We start from the raw sequence: 17,868 nt of genomic DNA on the forward strand, positions 1-17,868 counted from the left end.
CTGTGCAGGAGCTGCACACAGACAGCCTTTTTCTGGCTCTTTTTTTGTTTCCTCCCTCCCCCGGTACCTTCTCAAGTACTAATGGGGAGATAAGTTTCAAACTTGGTTTAGATTAACTAGAAATAGAGGGCTTTAAATCTTGAGTACTTACAAGGTGTGACCAAGTGGAAATGCAGCTTTTGTTCAGCCTAAGCTCCTTCGGAACCTGGGCAGAGGGATGAGCCAGTTCATGTTTTTCTTGCATTTTCTGGGATAATATTAATCCAGAAATCTCAAGCTGAGAGAGATAAGGAGTTCAGGCAAGAATATCTGCTGTGCCTCCTGAGAGTGGGAAAGACAGCCCAGCCCCAGGGTGTGCAGGTGGGAAGCACGGTCTGCAGGTCCTGGTTATCGTCCTGGGCAGGGGCAGTTCATGGTAGGTCCCTTCAGGGTTGATGAGGCTCTTCGTTGTGCTCAGGTCTTGTCCCCTCCTTTGCACCCTGGGCTCTAGGTGGGCAGGAGGCAGAGGTGCATGGGGACATGGCCCCGAATGGGACCAGGGAACTCAGTTCTTGGCCACGGTTGCTCCACAAGGATGTGGTGGAGGAGGAGGTCTTGCACCAGAAGGTGCCATGTCCATGGGCCTCAGCTCCCTCCTTCTGCAGGTGTGGGGTGGGAAGGGACATTTGTTCTTTGAAACGGGGAAGAACGGGTGGAAAGTGAGGAGATTAGTGGCGGTGGTGGAAGGGGAGTCCCTCCTGTGCTCCAATTTCTCTGAAATGAAAGCTGCTTTCCTCCCTTTCTTACAGCATTACTTGCCGTGGCATGAAATACTCAGCCTCCATTCAGCCTGCCACAAAATCCTTCTTTCCCATGCCGTGATGGGATGAAACTAGACTTGTTCACTTGTCTGTCAGAGTCGTTTCCTTTTAATAAATACCCATAAATCCTGAACTTCCTAGCAATCCTCCTCCAGCACAAGGAGCAGCGAGAACGCTGCCCTCTCCCTGTCTCCAGCCCCAGGAGGGGCAGAGCAAAAACCGCTGCACTCCTGCTACTTTCTGAATTGTTGCATTTAACCAGTTTGGCAAAAGATGAGTAGAAAAAGCCTGTTGGTCTATCACGCTCCGACTTAGCACAGCTCAGGTTTGCGCAGCTGGACCCAGGACGATAGCTAGAGCCTGATGCCTTTTAAGGAGCCCCAAAGACAACGAATGTCATGGCTGAAAATACGCGTGGATTGAGTTTCTATTTATAAAGTAGCAAATGGCTCTGGAGGAGCTGTATTTACCGCAGGGAACCGAAGTAGTTTTTCAGATGGCCATGGCTCCGTTGTGCTCCAAGGCAGGGGAATGACCTGGGAACGCTGAGGGCAGGGCATGGACAAGGCTAGTCGAGTGACTGAGGACACAACCATGAGCTATGAGTGATGGGGAATTGGGAATGGGAGAGGGCGAAAAAAGGCCACCTCATTTTGTTCAATTATTAGCTGCTTCTGTTCATCAGAATTTCTTGCTTTTTTGCACCAGGACTTGCGGTCTGGCTCCTGTTCCGCGGCGGGCACAGCGTGTGTCTGCACCCATGTGAAGGGTGGAGAGGATCGTAATGGAGTGGTGTCAGGCTGAAAATTGTGTCTTTGTGTGACCCATTTGATTTTTTTTCTTATGTATATATATTAAAAATCTGCAAGTGATGAGTCAGTAAAATGTTGTTGGTGTTTCCTGTGAAATAGCTGAGGTTGGTATTTTCTTTCTGTGTTATTTTTCCTTAGTTGCCATGGTAATGGTTTCAAAAGGGTTTTATTCTGCAGCCGTTTGAATGAGTTAGAAGTTTTCACGGTCTTCTGGATCTGTTTGCAGAAGCAGAGCCCTTGGGATCAGGAGGGATCTGCCTCCTAGTTGGTCACTCCACCCCTCCTTGTGCTGTGGCGAGACAGAGTGGGTTTTTTTTCTGTTTTATTTTATTGTTAGCAAGATAGAGAGAAAAGACCCCAGGGTGGGGGTGCTCCTTTTTTTGTGATGACATTCCCAGGGGCAGGGTAAGACCATTCTTGGCCACAGTCTGGAGCTCAGGGGGCAAGGGGGATGGACAGATCCCACCAGACGTGCCCACAACACCGGGTGCAGGTCTGATGGTGATGAAGAGCCCGGGCCATGCCTTGTGTGGGTCACGGCTGGAGGAAGGCAGGAGTAGAAGGCTTGTAAGCTCTGTGCACCGTCTGCCAGGGCTCTTGGCTGCAGTCTTTCATGCAGCAGGGCAGGTCTTTCAGGAATTGGGGAATGCAGACCCCAGGGTTTGTGCTTTTAACGGCCCCAGCTCCTGTCCTCACCTTTTTCCCCACCTGTTGCCTTCAGCCTCACCGGCTCAGCAGACACCTCGGAGCCCGGTGTGTGGGACGGTGCAGTGTGTGCCACCGTCCCATGTGCAGATGGAAACAGAGCATGTCCCTTCTGCCACCGTAAACATCATTTATGAGCTTCTACTCTGTTTAAAAAAAGGGGGAAAAAAAAACCCATCTCCTGTCCTCACCTTTTTCCCCACCTGTTGCCTTCAGCCTCACCGGCTCAGCAGACACCTCGGAGCCCGGTGTGTGGGACGGTGCAGTGTGTGCCACCGTCCCATGTGCAGATGGAAACAGAGCATGTCCCTTCTGCCACCGTAAACATCATTTATGAGCTTCTACTCTGTTTAAAAAAAGGGGGAAAAAAAAAGAAGAAAGAAATGCATTACAGGTAATTTCTGAATGCTGAAAAGAGGGCAAAGTGCTCGTTTGGCTCTGAGACACCCCTCGAGGCAACATTTTATGCCTGGGGACACTCTCCCTTGCCCCTCCTTGTCCCCTACAGCAGTGCCCTGCTTGGTGCCAGGCAGCCCTGGCCAAATCCTCCAGCCAGGGTTCCACGAGCATCCCCTCCTTGCTGCTGTGGCTCGCAGCCAGGCAGGGTGACAGCCCTGGGGCTGGCCTCCTTCTCCTCCTCCTCTCCGCTGTGTTTGGTGTTTGTGGGAGATGCCATGCTGTCTGCTCCTATTTTACGTGCTGCCAGAGCTGGTCCGTGTGCTGTGTGGTACATCAACAGATCCGACGCTCCACAGAGAGCTAACAGAGAATGATTTATCCAGGACACCACAGCCGCGTGTCCAGCAAAGCAAAGCGTCCTGGAAACAAAATATTCAGTATTCACCAAAGGCTCATCAGAAGAGCTACTGTTTCGTGCCACAGCTGAATCACACCTGTATCTCGCTCTCACTGGGTGTTGCTCGTTTAATCGTGGGATGCTTTTCTTTTAATTAGTCACTGCTGCTACTGATGAGAGAATTAGCAGACTCTTCTTTAAATGGAGAAGCCAAGGCTCTGGCAGATGTGCTGTAATTGGGGCGGTGGGCAGGAGGCTTTGTGATGTGAAGAAGACCCAGGATCTGTACCTCAGACTTCCCCACAAGATGCCCTTTCCAGGGCATGTCCTGGAGGAGTTTGTTTTCTAAATATATGATTTAGTCACAGGAAAGGTGCTGCATCCCTTGGCTGCTGTGTCATCACCCTTGGAGGGGAAAGCTGCTCGATTTTACCGGCACTTTTCCTCCACGCCCACCCAGGACCGTGGAGCTGGTTGTGTGCCAGAGTCGGTAACTCTCCCAGGTATATGATGGCTAGAGCTGGTCAATGTTGTTTTGATTTGGCAGTTATTGTCAAAAAATGACAGTTTATCAAGCTGGAAGCTGTTCATGGGCGGGGAACGGTTTCAGTGAACTGGCTTAAAAAAAAAAAGTGACTGAAATGCATTGTCTGAGATATTTGAAATGTCCATTTGAACAGTTAGGGAACAAAAGGTTCCATGTTCTTCTCCACGCTGACTTTTATTTATGTTTTTCAATTTTGTTTGATTTATGGTACAGAACAAATGAACAAGAGAATAGGGACTAAAATGGAAGGGAGAGCTTTCAAAACTTTGGGCACCGAGTGTTCAATTGCCAGTTCTGAAACTGCATTCCAGTTTGGGATGGGGTGGCAATTTCACTTCCCCCGGGAGAGAGAAGATGGTTTCCTGCTGTATTGTAATGATGTCTGAGGAAAGATGTCTCAGACATATTTGTGATTTCTCTAGAGTAGAAGCATCTTATAAACAGTTTTATTATTTATACGCATCTATGGCTGTGTGGAAATCCCATAGCTGGCATTCTCTGAACTGTTCAAATCCCTGCTGCCTGGCTGTGCTCCCTTTGGGTGGGACCGTGATCTCAGCCCACCTCTGTTTTTACAAAGGATTCTCAGGGGGTGCTCGACACGGGGGTCCGGGTGGGTGCCCCACGGACCAGCTGCACCAATGGGTCCCTGGGGAGGGATGTGGAGGCGCCCCCTGAGCTGCTCGGGGGATTTCCCCCAAAGTGGGACCGAGGGGCTTGGCAGGGAGCGCTCCATAGCTGGCTGCAAAAATCCTCTGAGTAATTCCCATCCCTCTTTAGGGATGTGTTGTTTCCCAAAGCAAAATAACTCAATTCCAGCAGGATGTGGCTGCGATGTGCTTCCAGGAGATGCTCACCTCGCCTTCCCCTGGCAGGTGAAAGGGAGGTGAAAGGGATAGTTTTTAAAAAAATAAAAAAAGAGGTGTTGAACGCTTCCTACACCTCAAGCATCCTCACTGAGAAATGGATCCCCGGGCTAGAGTTTGCCAAACCAAACTTCCCTTCTCTTTGAACCCATTTTGTCTGTTAGTCTTGAATTTTTGATATTAATTGTCACCTCTGGTTCAGGAGATCCCACTCTTCATTTTTATTATGGGTACACAAGATATTAAATCAGACACTAAAGGTTGTTTACTGCAAGGGAAGTGAAAAAAGAGTCTGTGGAGGAGGAGTGTCAATGACATCTCCGAGCAGAAGGTGCTTGGAAGTGCAAAGTTTCATTAATCCATGCTGTTATTGTGACATCCCCACTGGGGCTGGGGAGGTTTTGGGGGTTCAGCACCCATGGCTGTGGGAGATGCCAAATGCTGCTCCCGCATCGAGGGGCTTTACCGGGATGCATCTGCGTGGCCGGTGGGATGTGGCAGCACAGTCAGAAATCAGCCTTTGGGACTCAGGTTTGTGGTGCTGATGGATGAGAAGGAAAGCTTCCAGGAAAATGCTTCCTTTCCAGCAGTATCGCTGTGGTGGTAGCTGCACAGGCTGCCTCGGCGCTGGGACACTCGTCAATGAGTTGGCTTTTTTGTGTGTGTGACTAATGTAGACATTCAGCTATTTGAAATTGTCCTGAGGTGCTGCTTGACATAAAAGTTCTCAGCCTATTTATTCCTTTGTATCTGAGTGTTCCCATAGGTATATGATTTTGAAACCAGGGCTGCCTTTAATATTGTGAGTTGGAGAGTCTGGATTTTAGCTCTGCATCAGCCAATTTGGACTGTGTGCCTGGTTTGTTGGGCAAACTCTAGCCCGGGGATCCATTTCTCAGTGAGGATGCTTGAGGTATAGCAAGCGTTCAACACCCCTTTTTTAATTTTTTTAAAATTATTTTTCTATGTTGTTTCCTCCTTTGCTATCCTATGACCATTGCTCTGTCCTCACAAGCTCCCACTGGTGTCAGTGCAAGTCCCCAGGGATTACACCACTGCACCGAGATAACATCAGACCAGACTGGGTGCCCATCTGCATTCATACTGGGTTGGAAGAGCTCGAGCTGCAAAGGCTTGGCCACATGTGCCTGAAGACTTCAGCCCTGAGAAGCAAAGAATTGTCTGCCCATGTGAATTTATCTCTTGATTTGCCAGTGTGTATCTGTGAAGGCTTTGGTCACTGGAGATTCTTGGGTCTCAACACAGTTGCTCAATCATTGACCTTGCCTCTGAGCCACCCCTGCTCCTGCTTCTTTGGGGTTGCGTAACCTCCTGTCAAACCCTACAGCTTGTGCCATGGCAGCTCCTGGTCTGTTGTGGGATGTTTTTCACCAGCCATGACGATGTTTTCATGTCAGCAGCTTGTGTTGCACATTGATTTCTGCTCATGGTCTACCTGCCGTGAACCTACCTGGCTGTAACCCACCACCATGTTCAGGCATCCAGAGCCACAGTTGGTTACGTGGGTGGATTTAGGGAAGTATCTGAGTGAGATAAGTACCAAACTACCCCAAAGAGGAACCCAGCACCCTGTGTGCAGAAGACGTCTGGTGACCGTGCCCCGTGGGGCACCTCAGCAGCGATCCCTGGCCGTCTGCCTGCAGGACTTTGGATCCTGATTTTAGCAAAGCTTTTAAGTAGCAACTTGCAGTTGCAGCCACGTGTGGGGGTTAAACGGGGAGAAGGGATCTGGCACGGCAGACTCTGCTCCTGTCTTTACTACTGGCTGATCCTAAACAGACTACGCCACCGGTTTTTGTCTTCTGCCATATGTTTTCCAATAATGCCCACCCACCCGTTGGGGAAAGCACAATGCTGGGTGTCTGCAGGCATTGCTGGGATCCCTCTGTGAAATATGCTGGAAAACCATGAAGGGTATTAATTTGGGTCTAAGATTACTGAAAGTCTGTTTGGTAAAGGTTTTTTCATGCCTCTATTTTTAGATTGCCAGTCTGGAATGCCTGGATTGGGCCTTTCCTCAGTTGTAGTATTTGGGGCCTCCCAATAATGAGTTTTTTGAGTCTTTCCAGCTATATCACTGTCGTGGTTTAACTCCAGCCGGCAGCAAAGCGCCACAAACCTGCTCGCCTGCTCCCAATCAGTGAGATGGGGAGAGAAAGAAAAGTAAAACTTGTGGATTGAGATAAGAACAGTTTAATAACTAGAATATAATAATGAAAATGAATATAGCAGAAAGAGATGCACCATGCAGCTGCTTACTCTGTGCTGACTGATGCCCCAGCAGTGATCTGCGCCCCCAGCTGGCTCCCCCCAGTTTATTTACTGGGCACGATGTGCTGTGGTAAGGAATGCCCCTTTGGTTAGTTCAGGTCGGTTGTTGTGGCTGTGCTCCTTGTGCCCCTCCTAACTGGTAGAGCGTGGGGAAACTGGACAACCCTCGGCTTGGGATCAGCGCCGCTGAGCAACAACTAAACCATCAGCCTGTTATCAGCATTATTCTCATGTTAAATCCAAACTGCAGCACTGCACCAGCTACCGGAAAGAAAATTAGCTCTGTCCCAGGTGAAACCAGGACAATCACCTCAAATCTCTGCTTTTGAAAACCCTTAGCTTTAATCTTTTGCTGAGATACTAAATAAAAAGGGAGACCCTAAAAGGGTATTTGTATGAGGAAACGGTCCCTCTTTCACTTCTGCAAGAGGCGAGCTGGTTTTGAGGATATGAAAGTGTTAAGACTTGCTCCACACCACTTCTGCAGAAACCTCCCGAGGTGCTATTAACGCTGCGATTAACGGGAACTCCATGTCTGGATTTACCTGCTTGATTTACAACACGTGTATAAACCTTAAATACTCTGATAGTATTTTTCTTCTCTCCCCTGGACTTTGAGTGAACTATTGCTTTGTTCTCGCTACACCATTAGCATCAGTATTCCTTGTGGGATTGGGGTTTGATCTATTTCCAGGTGTAATTTTGGGTATGGAGCTCTGCTACTTACTGTCTCCCTTTCATCCTCTTCTTTCCCCAGCCGGAGGAACTTACCAACGCCCTGGAGATCAGCAACATCGTCTTTACAAGCCTCTTTGCCCTGGAGATGCTGTTGAAAGTCCTCGTTTATGGTCCTTTTGGCTACATTAAGAATCCATACAATATCTTTGATGGGATCATTGTGGTGATCAGGTGCAAACCTAGAGCTTCCTTTGTGTGTTTCCCCTCATTTAGTTGTTTAATTACACAGAAAATAACGGAGAGTGGCCGTAAAAACCTTTCTGTGACATTTGGTGCTTCTGTGGTGTAAATGAGTACACAGACACAATTGCTAATACATATTTGGGGGTTATTTTATGATCATTTTAGAGAGAGGCCCTGGCAGAGAGCTGTCAGTCCTGACGTCCTGGGCAAGTCCAGGATCCAAATGGTACAAGCAGGTCCTGATGCAGTAGTTCCGTGGGGGGTTTTTTGGCATATGCAAAACCTGTAATTGCCCCTGTAGCTGCAGCCAAACATATTTGTGACCCTTCAGTGGGGCTCTGCTCTTTGCAAGCCTGGATGGAGTCCAGCTCACTGGGAGCGGTGCCTCTCTGCCCGCTTTCCATTCGCTTCTCTCTGAATCTCACTTTCCTCTCCTCCATTCCTTTGCAGGAGGCTTTGTCTTCTCATTCCACCATGACCTTTTTTTTGTCTTCTTTTTTTCCTCCCCTCCCTCAGTGTGTGGGAGATAGTGGGCCAGCAAGGTGGGGGGCTCTCGGTCCTGCGGACATTTCGGCTCATGCGAGTTTTGAAGCTGGTCCGCTTCATGCCAGCCCTCCAGCGCCAACTTGTTGTCCTCATGAAGACCATGGACAACGTGGCCACCTTCTGCATGTTGCTGATGCTCTTCATCTTCATCTTTAGGTGAGAGCTTCCAGTTCTCTGTCCTGAGGTTGCTCTGGGTTTGTAGGTGGGACCTCATGGCGAGGTGAGGAGATGGAAGAGTCTGAGCTGGATGGTCTCAGGAAGAGCATGACTGGCCAGTGCTGGCCATAGCTTATTGCCCTGACTAAATTCTCTTAACTTGGGCTAAATGAGGCGTATGTCTTTGCAAGGTGATGTACAAGGAAAATCTTTCCACTAGCACCCCAAGACAGCAGTCCCATTACTTGCCAGCTGGTGCTAAAAATATTGCCAAGGAGCGAGCGATATTCCTGAAATAAAGTCAGCCATGGTGGTGCTTGTGCTCTTGTGTGACCACTTCTTCTTCTGAGAAGTGGAAATGTTAGAAACAGGCTTGGCGTAGACACAAAATTTTGGATTTTGATCAAGATTTTAAGAGCCTCTCTCCTTTTAACAGCCAGCTCTGCTGTTCCAGCATTCCAGGCACTGGTGGGCTGTAGAAAGTCAGTCTCTTCCACAGAATAATGTCCCTTCTCCCACTGACAAATTTCACTCTAAAAGCACCATTTGCAGCTGTGGTGCTCAGTAGAGCTGTAAATAATTTGATTATTCAGGTTACTGGCCGAGAGCAGGGAAAAACAAATTATTCTTTTAGTATCAATCTAAAATGAAAGGTATTCTGTTTTCTTGTCAAAACTGAAAAAGCTGATTTGGGTCCCCTGATATGTCTCATTCGGGCATTTCGCAGAAACTCTTTTTGTCTTCCTAATTCAATTTCAGCATATTTTGCTGAAAATGTGTCATTGCAAAACAGAAAGTCAAAACGTTTTGTTTAGAAAATGTTGAAACACAATGTTTTGACTTAAAAGAAGCAAAGCAGAAGAAAAATAAGGAGCGGGCATACTTTTTGGTTGGAACTTTTGGACAGATTTGACCCAAATTCACAACAGGTTTGCGTGATCTCGAGGCATGTTTTTTCAGTGAACGAATGATTCATCTTTTGAAAAATAAAAATAAAAAGAGTCGCCCAGGTGAAATCAGGAGACAGCCCTGCTGTATGGCTGCTGTGGTCCTCTTGGTGAGCCCCTGCCTTCCCTCCCGTGCAGCATCCTGGGGATGCACCTCTTTGGCTGCAAGTTTGCTTCGGAGCGCGACGGGGACACGCTGCCTGACAGGAAGAACTTTGACTCCTTGCTCTGGGCCATTGTCACCGTTTTTCAGGTACAAAATGGAAAATGACACAAGTTGTGTGTGTTTTGGGGGCCTGCGAGGGGCTGGGGGGGGGATTTACAAAGCATTTGACAGAGCTTAGTGAAACTCCTTGCGGTGGAAGAGGACTCAAACCCACAAATATAGGAAAACAGGGGTTTTCAAACCATTTTCTAGAATAAATCAAAAAGCTAATGAGGAGGCTCTTGCATTTGCAGAGCATGGACCGGGTGGGCGAAGGTAAGTGCGGAGGGTGAAGAGGAGGAGATCAGGACCAGTGATATCTCGACAGAGAACAGAATCAGTTGATTCAGAACAGAATTGATACGTGCAGGTTTTTGTTTTGGCAATTTTGAGCTCTGTAACTGTGAGATCCGTGAAGGACTTTTAGCTGTTGTGGCCAAGGAACAGGACGTTGTGCTCCCCTGTGGCTGAACACACCCCTCGGTGGGAGTTGGGGCAGGGTCCTCCCCTCCCCGGGGAGTCACGGTAGCTTTGGTCCTGTCTCTGCCACGGCCCAGATGTCGTCTTGGCCCAGGTTTATCCTCTTCTGGGGTATCCACCATTAGCTATAACCACAACTGGGGTGCTCGTCTGGCCCATTTGAAGCCCAGACACCCAGCCAGGCTTGGGGAAAATAGCACATTGTTCTCTGATATCTCCATTTTCCTGATACCCTTCTGCAGATTTTGACGCAGGAAGACTGGAACAAGGTCCTGTACAACGGCATGGCGTCGACCTCCTCCTGGGCTGCTCTCTACTTCATCGCTCTCATGACATTTGGAAATTATGTTCTCTTTAACCTGCTGGTGGCCATCCTGGTAGAGGGTTTCCAGACAGAGGTAATGTCCTCATGCTTGTGCCTTTCCTTTCTTCTTAAGTTTCAGGGTCTCCAGAGCCTGGAATTTTGATTTCTGAGATGGACCGCGATACAGTTACATGAGTGGTACGAAAAACAAGTGAGGGGAAAATATTAGGTCTTCTTTCTGTGTGGTGGTTCGGTTTTTTCTTCCTTCTTAGCCATGGTGCAATTTAATATAGCGAGCCCTCTAAACGAAGGGCTTAAATGAAAAGCATTGTTAGCATTAATGCAGGAGTGGGAATTCGGCGGTGAGTCAGGCACTGCGGATCACTGCTGTGACAGTGTCTTTGAAATGGTTCTCACCGTGTTTGTCAGCCAGATTAAAAGCCCCTCCTGAAAACTTACGCAGGCTGCTAAGAGATTAGTGACACGATTCTCTTTTTTGATGGTATGCGCTCATGGAGCTCGTCCCGTTTCCAGCCCCGCAATGTTCTGCGCATTTTAAAGTACGTGATTTCTAGTCTCTGCCGTCTGCTTCCCAGGGCTGGGAACTTCCATGAAACATCTCACATTGCTGGAAGATTTCGAGGAAGGGCAGGAGGGGCACTTAGGTTTGAACTCAACCTTGATTTTCATCGTACTGCCTTCCCAACGGTGCAAGTCAGAGTGAGGAGCACGTTACCTGGTCCCCAGAGTGGGAGACCTGCGATGCCCACCTGCTCTCTGAAAAATTGTCCAACTGTCCAAGAGCATCAGTAAGGGGAGGGGACCTTCCCACCCTGCCCAGGGTATTGGAGAGGTAAATGTAACCTACAGCTGCTCACTGGGATCTACTTGTGTAGGTTTTGCTTTTATAACTTATCTCTGATTTTTATAGGCATTCTGGGATGACTAAATATTGTTTAAGATTTGTTGCTTGTGTGTCATAATACCCTACCACCCTGTGAACAGCCATGCACAGAACTGCTTTTATTAATAATAATATTATTTTTAGAGCACACTTTAGAGTTAAATTAATGGAGTCGTACCAGGAAGATAGCAAGAAGAAATATTTTTTTATTTTTGTATTGTCTCTCCATGTTAGTGCCTCTTTTTAATTGTTACTGTTGTAGCTGCTTCTGTCTGTAAATCCTGCCCCCTGTCCCATTCAGACAAAGGGAAGGTCACTGCCATATTCTCCCAAATAGCACAAAAGTTCCCCTGCCTGAGAGAGAAGAGGTAAAAAGCTCCTTGTCTGCTTGTGATGACGGCTTCGAAACTGAACCTCTGTCTGTTCAGTCCGGCAAATTGATTCTCTGAAGGTCGCCGAAGTGGGAGATCGCCTGCTGCTCCCGCTGCTCGGAGAAAAGGACGCAGACTTCAAATGCAGCAGCCCCTTTTCCAACCCCTGGTCCTCGGCGGGGGGTTGACACTTATGGTCCTCCGCTCATCCCTGGTTTTTATGCTAGAGCATCCTGGTGCTCACCCGCCAGCACCCTGCCTCCTTCCCTGGGCAGCAGTTTATCCTGTGCTTGCTTCACGGCCAGCTGGTACCGTGATGTAACTCCCCGTAAATTCATGCCCTGGCTTAAGGTGTGCTGCAATTTTATTTCGAGAACTGTGTCCTTGGAGGGTAGGTCTTCCCTGGAGTCAGGGGAACAGCCTGCAGCACCCACCCAAATTTGCTTTCGGCTGTTTTTTGCTGCAGGGCTGCCCCACCGCCCAGCCCTGCTTCTCCTCTGCCGGCAGCAGCACCGGGAGGGTCCAAGGCAGCTCCAGGATTTCCATCTAAGCTGCAAATGTGTTTTAAGTGCAGTGTAAATCAGGGAGTAACTGAGGACTGAGAGAGCTTGAAGCCAGTGATGCCCGTGCCAGTGTGGAGAGGGGGGTGAAGGGACCAGGATCCAGCACAGCCTCCAGAGATCAAACGTTCTCTGGCCAATTCTGCCCAACCACGGCAAATTTAATGAGGTCACATCAGATTTCTGTGATTTGTGACTCTGATTACAGGGCTATGTTACATTTCGGGCTTTGATGATGGCATTTTAATAATAATAATAATCTTATTCCTTCCACATTCTTGTCATTCAGAGCTCTCCACATTCTTCCAGTAAATTGCCATGGGATCCAGAGATCCCTCAGCTCAACCCAAGCTTCCCGCAGTGGCCGGGGAGCAAATGTCTGCTCGAGGTCGGGAGCCAGGTCTGGCCTTGCAGGTTTATGTTTATTCAGTTTTTCTAGTGTGTGGCTTTGCAAACAGATCTTGTTCTGCTTTTTGCTAGCCAGCACACAAAGGATCCTCTTCTAAGCAGAATTAATAGAGAGATCATCTCTCGCTGTAAACAAACCCCAGCTCTCCCTCCTGTGATTGCACTTGACCCTTCTTCTGAGTTGAGTTTGGGGTTTTTTTTTTGTCATGGTGGTGGTGTTCTTTTTCCTTTTTCCTTCAGATTTCTGGGCTGAAACACAATCCTAGGGCTGCTGCCTTTATCTCTCTGGTCCTTGAGTGCCTTTCCTCAATCTGCAAGCACCTCGTTAATTTTAGTGCATGGCTTTGCAGCCCCAGTTGCTAAGCAGCAGAGGTATATAAGCAGTTCAGAAACAAAAAAGACCTGTTCCAAACTTTAAATACGGAGCAATATATTTTGCAGGGTTGCGTTTCTTCTCCCCCTCCTTTTTCTTCGGTAACCTGCTTCTCTCTTGCAAGAGGCGCACGCACGACTTTATGCAACGTGGTTATTTTTGACTGCACGTTCTCCAGTTTAACTCGAGCCTGGTGTTGGTGGAGGGAAGGTGAGCAGGGGACTCCATCTGATCAAGCTGCGTATTTGAAATTGCTGCCTGGCCTCTCAGGTCCCTGCCCTGGGGACTTTGCTCTGAAGCAAGCAATGACTCCCCTTTGTCAGGCATGAAGCTCCTCTCCTGGGGGATTTCCTAATAATGTTATCTCCAAAGCGTATTCGTCCATTGGTAATCCTCCTGGTTTTGTGTACCCTTATCCCCCGATGTCATTGCTTGTGGGTTTGTTCCTTCCCCTCCTTTGTGCCCCTCACTCCCTGGCACCCCAGGTCCTTTGGCCCCTCTGCCCTTTCCTCTGCAGGACGTTACCTGCTCTCTGGATGTAGCATCCTTAGAGAATTGCGAACTGCGACTTCTTCTGGGCTTCAACCAGAGGGAGCAATTGCTTCTTCTGCAGTAGGGATTTTAGATGGTGTTTTTCTTGCATCCCTTACCTTTTGCAGTCCTATCAGTTTCATTGGGATTTTCCTAGTGAAGGAGAAGTGTTTCCATGTTTTCTCTTTTGATGGCTTTTACATGTCTCTGTTAGAACCAAAGACTTTAAATTAAGTGTCCATTACATTGCTAGCAAGACACCATTGTCCAGACATCCAGATGCCAAAGCTGATCAGTCTTCCTTAAACCCATCATCCCAGTAGGATGAGTTTTGCATCCCATGTAGCAACTGGAGAAAAGATGGGTTGCTCTGTAGACAAATTCAGCTGGTGGGAAAACCTGTGCCCCCCTGCTGCGGCACGTAGCCTCCCCCAGCCCTGTGGGACGGCACCTGGCGTGGCCGCGCTGCCAAAACCTGCCAAGGAGCGTTGGGCGAGCCATCCCTGCGGATGAGGAAATGCAATGAGGTCAAGAACGATGAGTGCTCAAGAACAATGATTGCTTTTCCAAGTGTGTAGTGAAAAGCTGGCTTCTGGTGCTGTGAAGAGATGCTGGGGCTGCTTGTGTGGCAGAGCCCCCCTGGGTGGGCACCCCACTGATTTAAATGGGTGTCTCCACTAACAGGGGTGAGGAGGGATCTGAAGGCGCAGCAGGTTCTGGTGACTTTCTGTAAATTACGTATTTCACCTGGCTCTAAGAGGACTGATATTGTGTTAATCAAACATTCATTAAAAGCCTCCATTGCTGCTTAATGAAGCCGTAATAAATAAAGATCCTATTATGCAGCTGAAAAAAAAATAATAATCATGTTTTCAATAATAACGTGGTGTTTCATTAGCACAATTATCACTTAGAAGCTGAAGTAAGCTCAGTTCAAAGCACTTAATTTAAAGGTAAGGCTGGTCCCTTCGAAGGGCTTTGTTCCATCGGAGATCTTCCACCTCTTCCGAGTGCTGAGGGTGCCCCAGCCCAGCTCTCCACCGCGGCTGCACGCTGCCCTTCCCCGCCCTCCCCTCTCCTGCCCTCCCTTTTCTCGTGTGTTTTCTGACTCCCCGCTCAGTCCTGCTGTTGAAACTGTGAAAATTGAACCCTCCCTTCCCCTTCCTCCCTCCTCCCTCCCCCCGTTTCTCCTTCAGGAGATCTCCAAGCGCGAAGACGCGAGTGGGCAGTTAAGCTGTATTCAGCTGCCTGTCGACTCGTCGGGGGTACGTACACAGCACATCCCACTGCCCGCTGTGGTTGTCTCTCTCGTGGTGCCTGGTCACACGCCGTGGTGCTGTTCTCATTGTAGTAGCTGTTGTTCCTTCGGGGTTTATTTGGGGGTGGTTTTTTGTTTTTTCTTTTTCTTTCCTTTTTTGTCGTCCTTCATTGTTGAGTCGGCCTTGATTTTAAGTCCCTTCCTTCTCTGGGGGAGCCAGATAAATTAAGGTGGGTGCTTCGGGATGGCTGATACGGCTCCAGCCCTGGCTCTCACTGCTGCGTGTGCTGGGCAAGGTTCCCCACGGGCTGTCACATCCTGGGGACCTCCCCAGGGACGCAGACGGTGATGCTGAGCCCCGGGCACACCGGTGCCAGCACTCTCTCCATCACGCAGGCAGAGGAAGGGTGTCCAGGAGCAAAGGGACCTGGAATCAAGCCTGTCTGTGGCACATGCATGGGGGGAGCCCCGTGCTCGGCAGGACAGGGTAGGATGGTGGCAGCTTGCTCTGGTACATCCCAGAAAGGCTGGGCGGGATGCCAGGATCGCCGGCGAGATACCATGTTACAACGTGGGTCAGGATGTGGTGAAATGGTCCCATTCAGGTCTGAGGAAGCTGTGGATCTCTAAAGGACAGCACACCCCAAGCCTTACTCTTCCATCAACCTCATCTTTCTCTTTACCACTCCCTTCCCTTTCTGTCCTTTCTGAGAAGTCTGGCTTTTCCCTCAGCACAAAAGCCCTTTTTCATCATATCCCAGTGTGTCAGTCCCCTTTGGTACAGGCTACTTTAGCCCTTGTACTGCCTGGTCCTTCTCGACGTACCCTCATTTTCCCAAAGGATTTTAACTCCCTGTTCTCTCATAACCCCTTTTCTATCCAGAAAGGCAAACTGGGAATGCAAGAACAGGTAACGGGCAGCAGCCCCAGCTGCGAAATGCTTGCCTGCACCATACTGAGTCTGGCACGTGGTGTTTTCGAGGGGATGCTTTCTGCCCTCCAGATGTGGGGTTTGGTGCTGGGGTGAGGGGGGTGGGACGTCCCTGCATAGCTCTGCTTTTCCATCTCAGCACACATCTCATTGTGCACCCTAAAACTTTCCTTTGGGCTCTTAAGGAGCACTCCAGGAATACAAATCCCATAAAATTCTTCCTGTTATTTATCCCCCTTTAATAATGCATTAGGGAGAAGTGAGTAATTCCTGGCAGGCCCTTGGCGCAGCTGAGCCGGGAGCCTCTGTGCAGAGCTTATCCGGAGCCAGCTGGAGCCCCTCTTGATACGGAGACACAGGTTTGGCTCCAGGGAAGTTCAGGCCAGCCTGACTTTACTGCTCCCCCTTGCAAGGTGCATTCCTGACCTTCCCAGTCTGCGTCCTGCAGGATGAGCTTCCCTGAATAGCACAGAAGTCCTAGATCCTCAGGAGGGGAGGTTTTGAGCCAACACTTCACATCACACTCTCTTTTGCCTTAAAAACACATGTCTGAGAGTGTCCAGCTGGCCTGGGAAAACTCCCCTTAACTGTTTAGTGACCCCGTAGTATTAGGGCTCATCCCTCTGGGGGTTTGCTGAACAAAGAGGCCCAGGGCACTGGACCTCATGTCAGGTGCCATCTCCTCCTCCATTCACAGCCTGGGGGCCCTTTGGGTTTTTACAACCAAAGAGGTACCCGAGCACCAAACTCCGCAGTGCTGGCCAGGGCTCCCAGGGGTGCACCTTAGCCTTGGTGGGGTTTTCTGGGGCTCCTGGTCTCTTCCAGCTGAAGTGAGGGTCTGCTTGGCTTCTCTCATCTCAGCATCCTCCCTCCCTTCCCACCTCTCCTTCCTCCCGACGGACACCACGACAGGGCTTGGTGCCCTTTGCCAGAGCAGTGGTTTCAGCCGTGAATCCTCCTCCTTTGGATGGGTATTGTTCTGGCGAGCACCATTGCCTGTCGGGTGTATCCTGACTATACCACACCCTAAGCGCCTTTCTGCAGTGCCAATGGACAGAATCAAGGGGGCACACAGCAACGTCTCTAATCGGATCCGTGCCCTAAGTTGCAATAAGAGCCTGGGCACCACGCCGCGAGCAATGGTAAACTTCTTCTTTCTCCTCTCAAGAACAGGTCCACGTCCGAGTGGGCAGCTCTCACTCAACCCCCAGAAGTCAAAATGATGCAACGGAATTAAAATCTCCCTGAGTGATAGAGTGGTATTTAAATGCCACCAAAGTTCTGCTTCTGTTGCGTGTCGCAGCTGGGAGGGGAGCAGCCACTCGCAGCAGATCAGGTTCTGCCACCTGGATCTTCTCTGCCCTGATGGGATGTCTGTCAAGACATGCCTGTTAGTTATGTTGGGATTTGGGGTCCCTTGTGCCCCTTCTGATCTCTGGATTGCTTCGTGGAAGCATCACTAGAATGAGCCACACAGAGGGAGTTTTAAGCCACAGTGTGTAAATTAAGAGAGATGAGTAGGGTCAATTTTTTTCCCAAAATTGCTCATCAGATAGCTGTCCTTCCATAATATCTGCCCAGTGTGCAATTCCAGCAGCAAAAATTAAGCAGTAAGTTGTTGTTTTTTCTGATCCCTTTCTGGGACCGCGTGTGGAGCCAGAGGCAGTCTGTCTTCCTGGTAGGAGGTTAATTAGTCTGTGGTATAAATATGTGCATGCGTCATTTCGTGAAAGGTGATGTTGCATCGTGGTACAAAATTCAGTGGATCCATAGGTGTGATGTTGGAGATGGGAATCCGTTGTTTCAGAGGGGTGTCCATGCACCACAGCCCTTCACGCTCCTTGCTGAAGCCTTCTGTTTTGCTCCAGGGTGATGCTTCCAAGTCTGATTCCGAGGGGGACCTCTTTCCCCACAGCCTGGAAGAGGAGGGAGGACTTAAGAAGAACTTCTCGAATCCAGCCTGTGAGTAACAGTCGTGTTAGGATGGAGCCTTCCATGGAAACCTCACTTTGCTGGGAAAATGTATCCCGAACGGAAGAGTTCTAGGGAGAACCGTTCAGTCCAAGCCATAGTAGGCCCAACCAAGGCCAGCAGATGTGTGGCATGGGGTGGGATCATGGGATTGCAGACAGACAGACAGACAGACATGATGGCA

The 17,868-nt window shown here is 49.2% G+C and overlaps 1 protein-coding gene across 1 annotated transcript in view; it reads left to right on the plus strand.

Moving 5' to 3' along the window:
• LOC104276571 (voltage-dependent T-type calcium channel subunit alpha-1G-like) overlaps nucleotides 1-17,675 on the plus strand; it is a gene marked incomplete at its 3' end in the record, with an annotated part of 43,098 nt that extends 25,423 nt beyond the window's left edge. The window contains 6 exon segments of the mRNA XM_009872943.1: nucleotides 7,576-7,727; nucleotides 8,256-8,441; nucleotides 9,527-9,641; nucleotides 10,316-10,471; nucleotides 15,666-15,692; nucleotides 17,582-17,675. Of these exon segments, the coding sequence (XP_009871245.1) occupies nucleotides 7,576-7,727; nucleotides 8,256-8,441; nucleotides 9,527-9,641; nucleotides 10,316-10,471; nucleotides 15,666-15,692; nucleotides 17,582-17,675 (730 nt within the window).
• Nucleotides 17,676-17,868: the final 193 nt, after the last annotated feature.

This window comes from Apaloderma vittatum, unplaced genomic scaffold (genome assembly GCF_000703405.1).
Source record: "Apaloderma vittatum isolate BGI_N311 unplaced genomic scaffold, ASM70340v1 scaffold3657, whole genome shotgun sequence".
Classification (NCBI taxonomy): Eukaryota; Metazoa; Chordata; class Aves; order Trogoniformes; family Trogonidae; genus Apaloderma; species Apaloderma vittatum.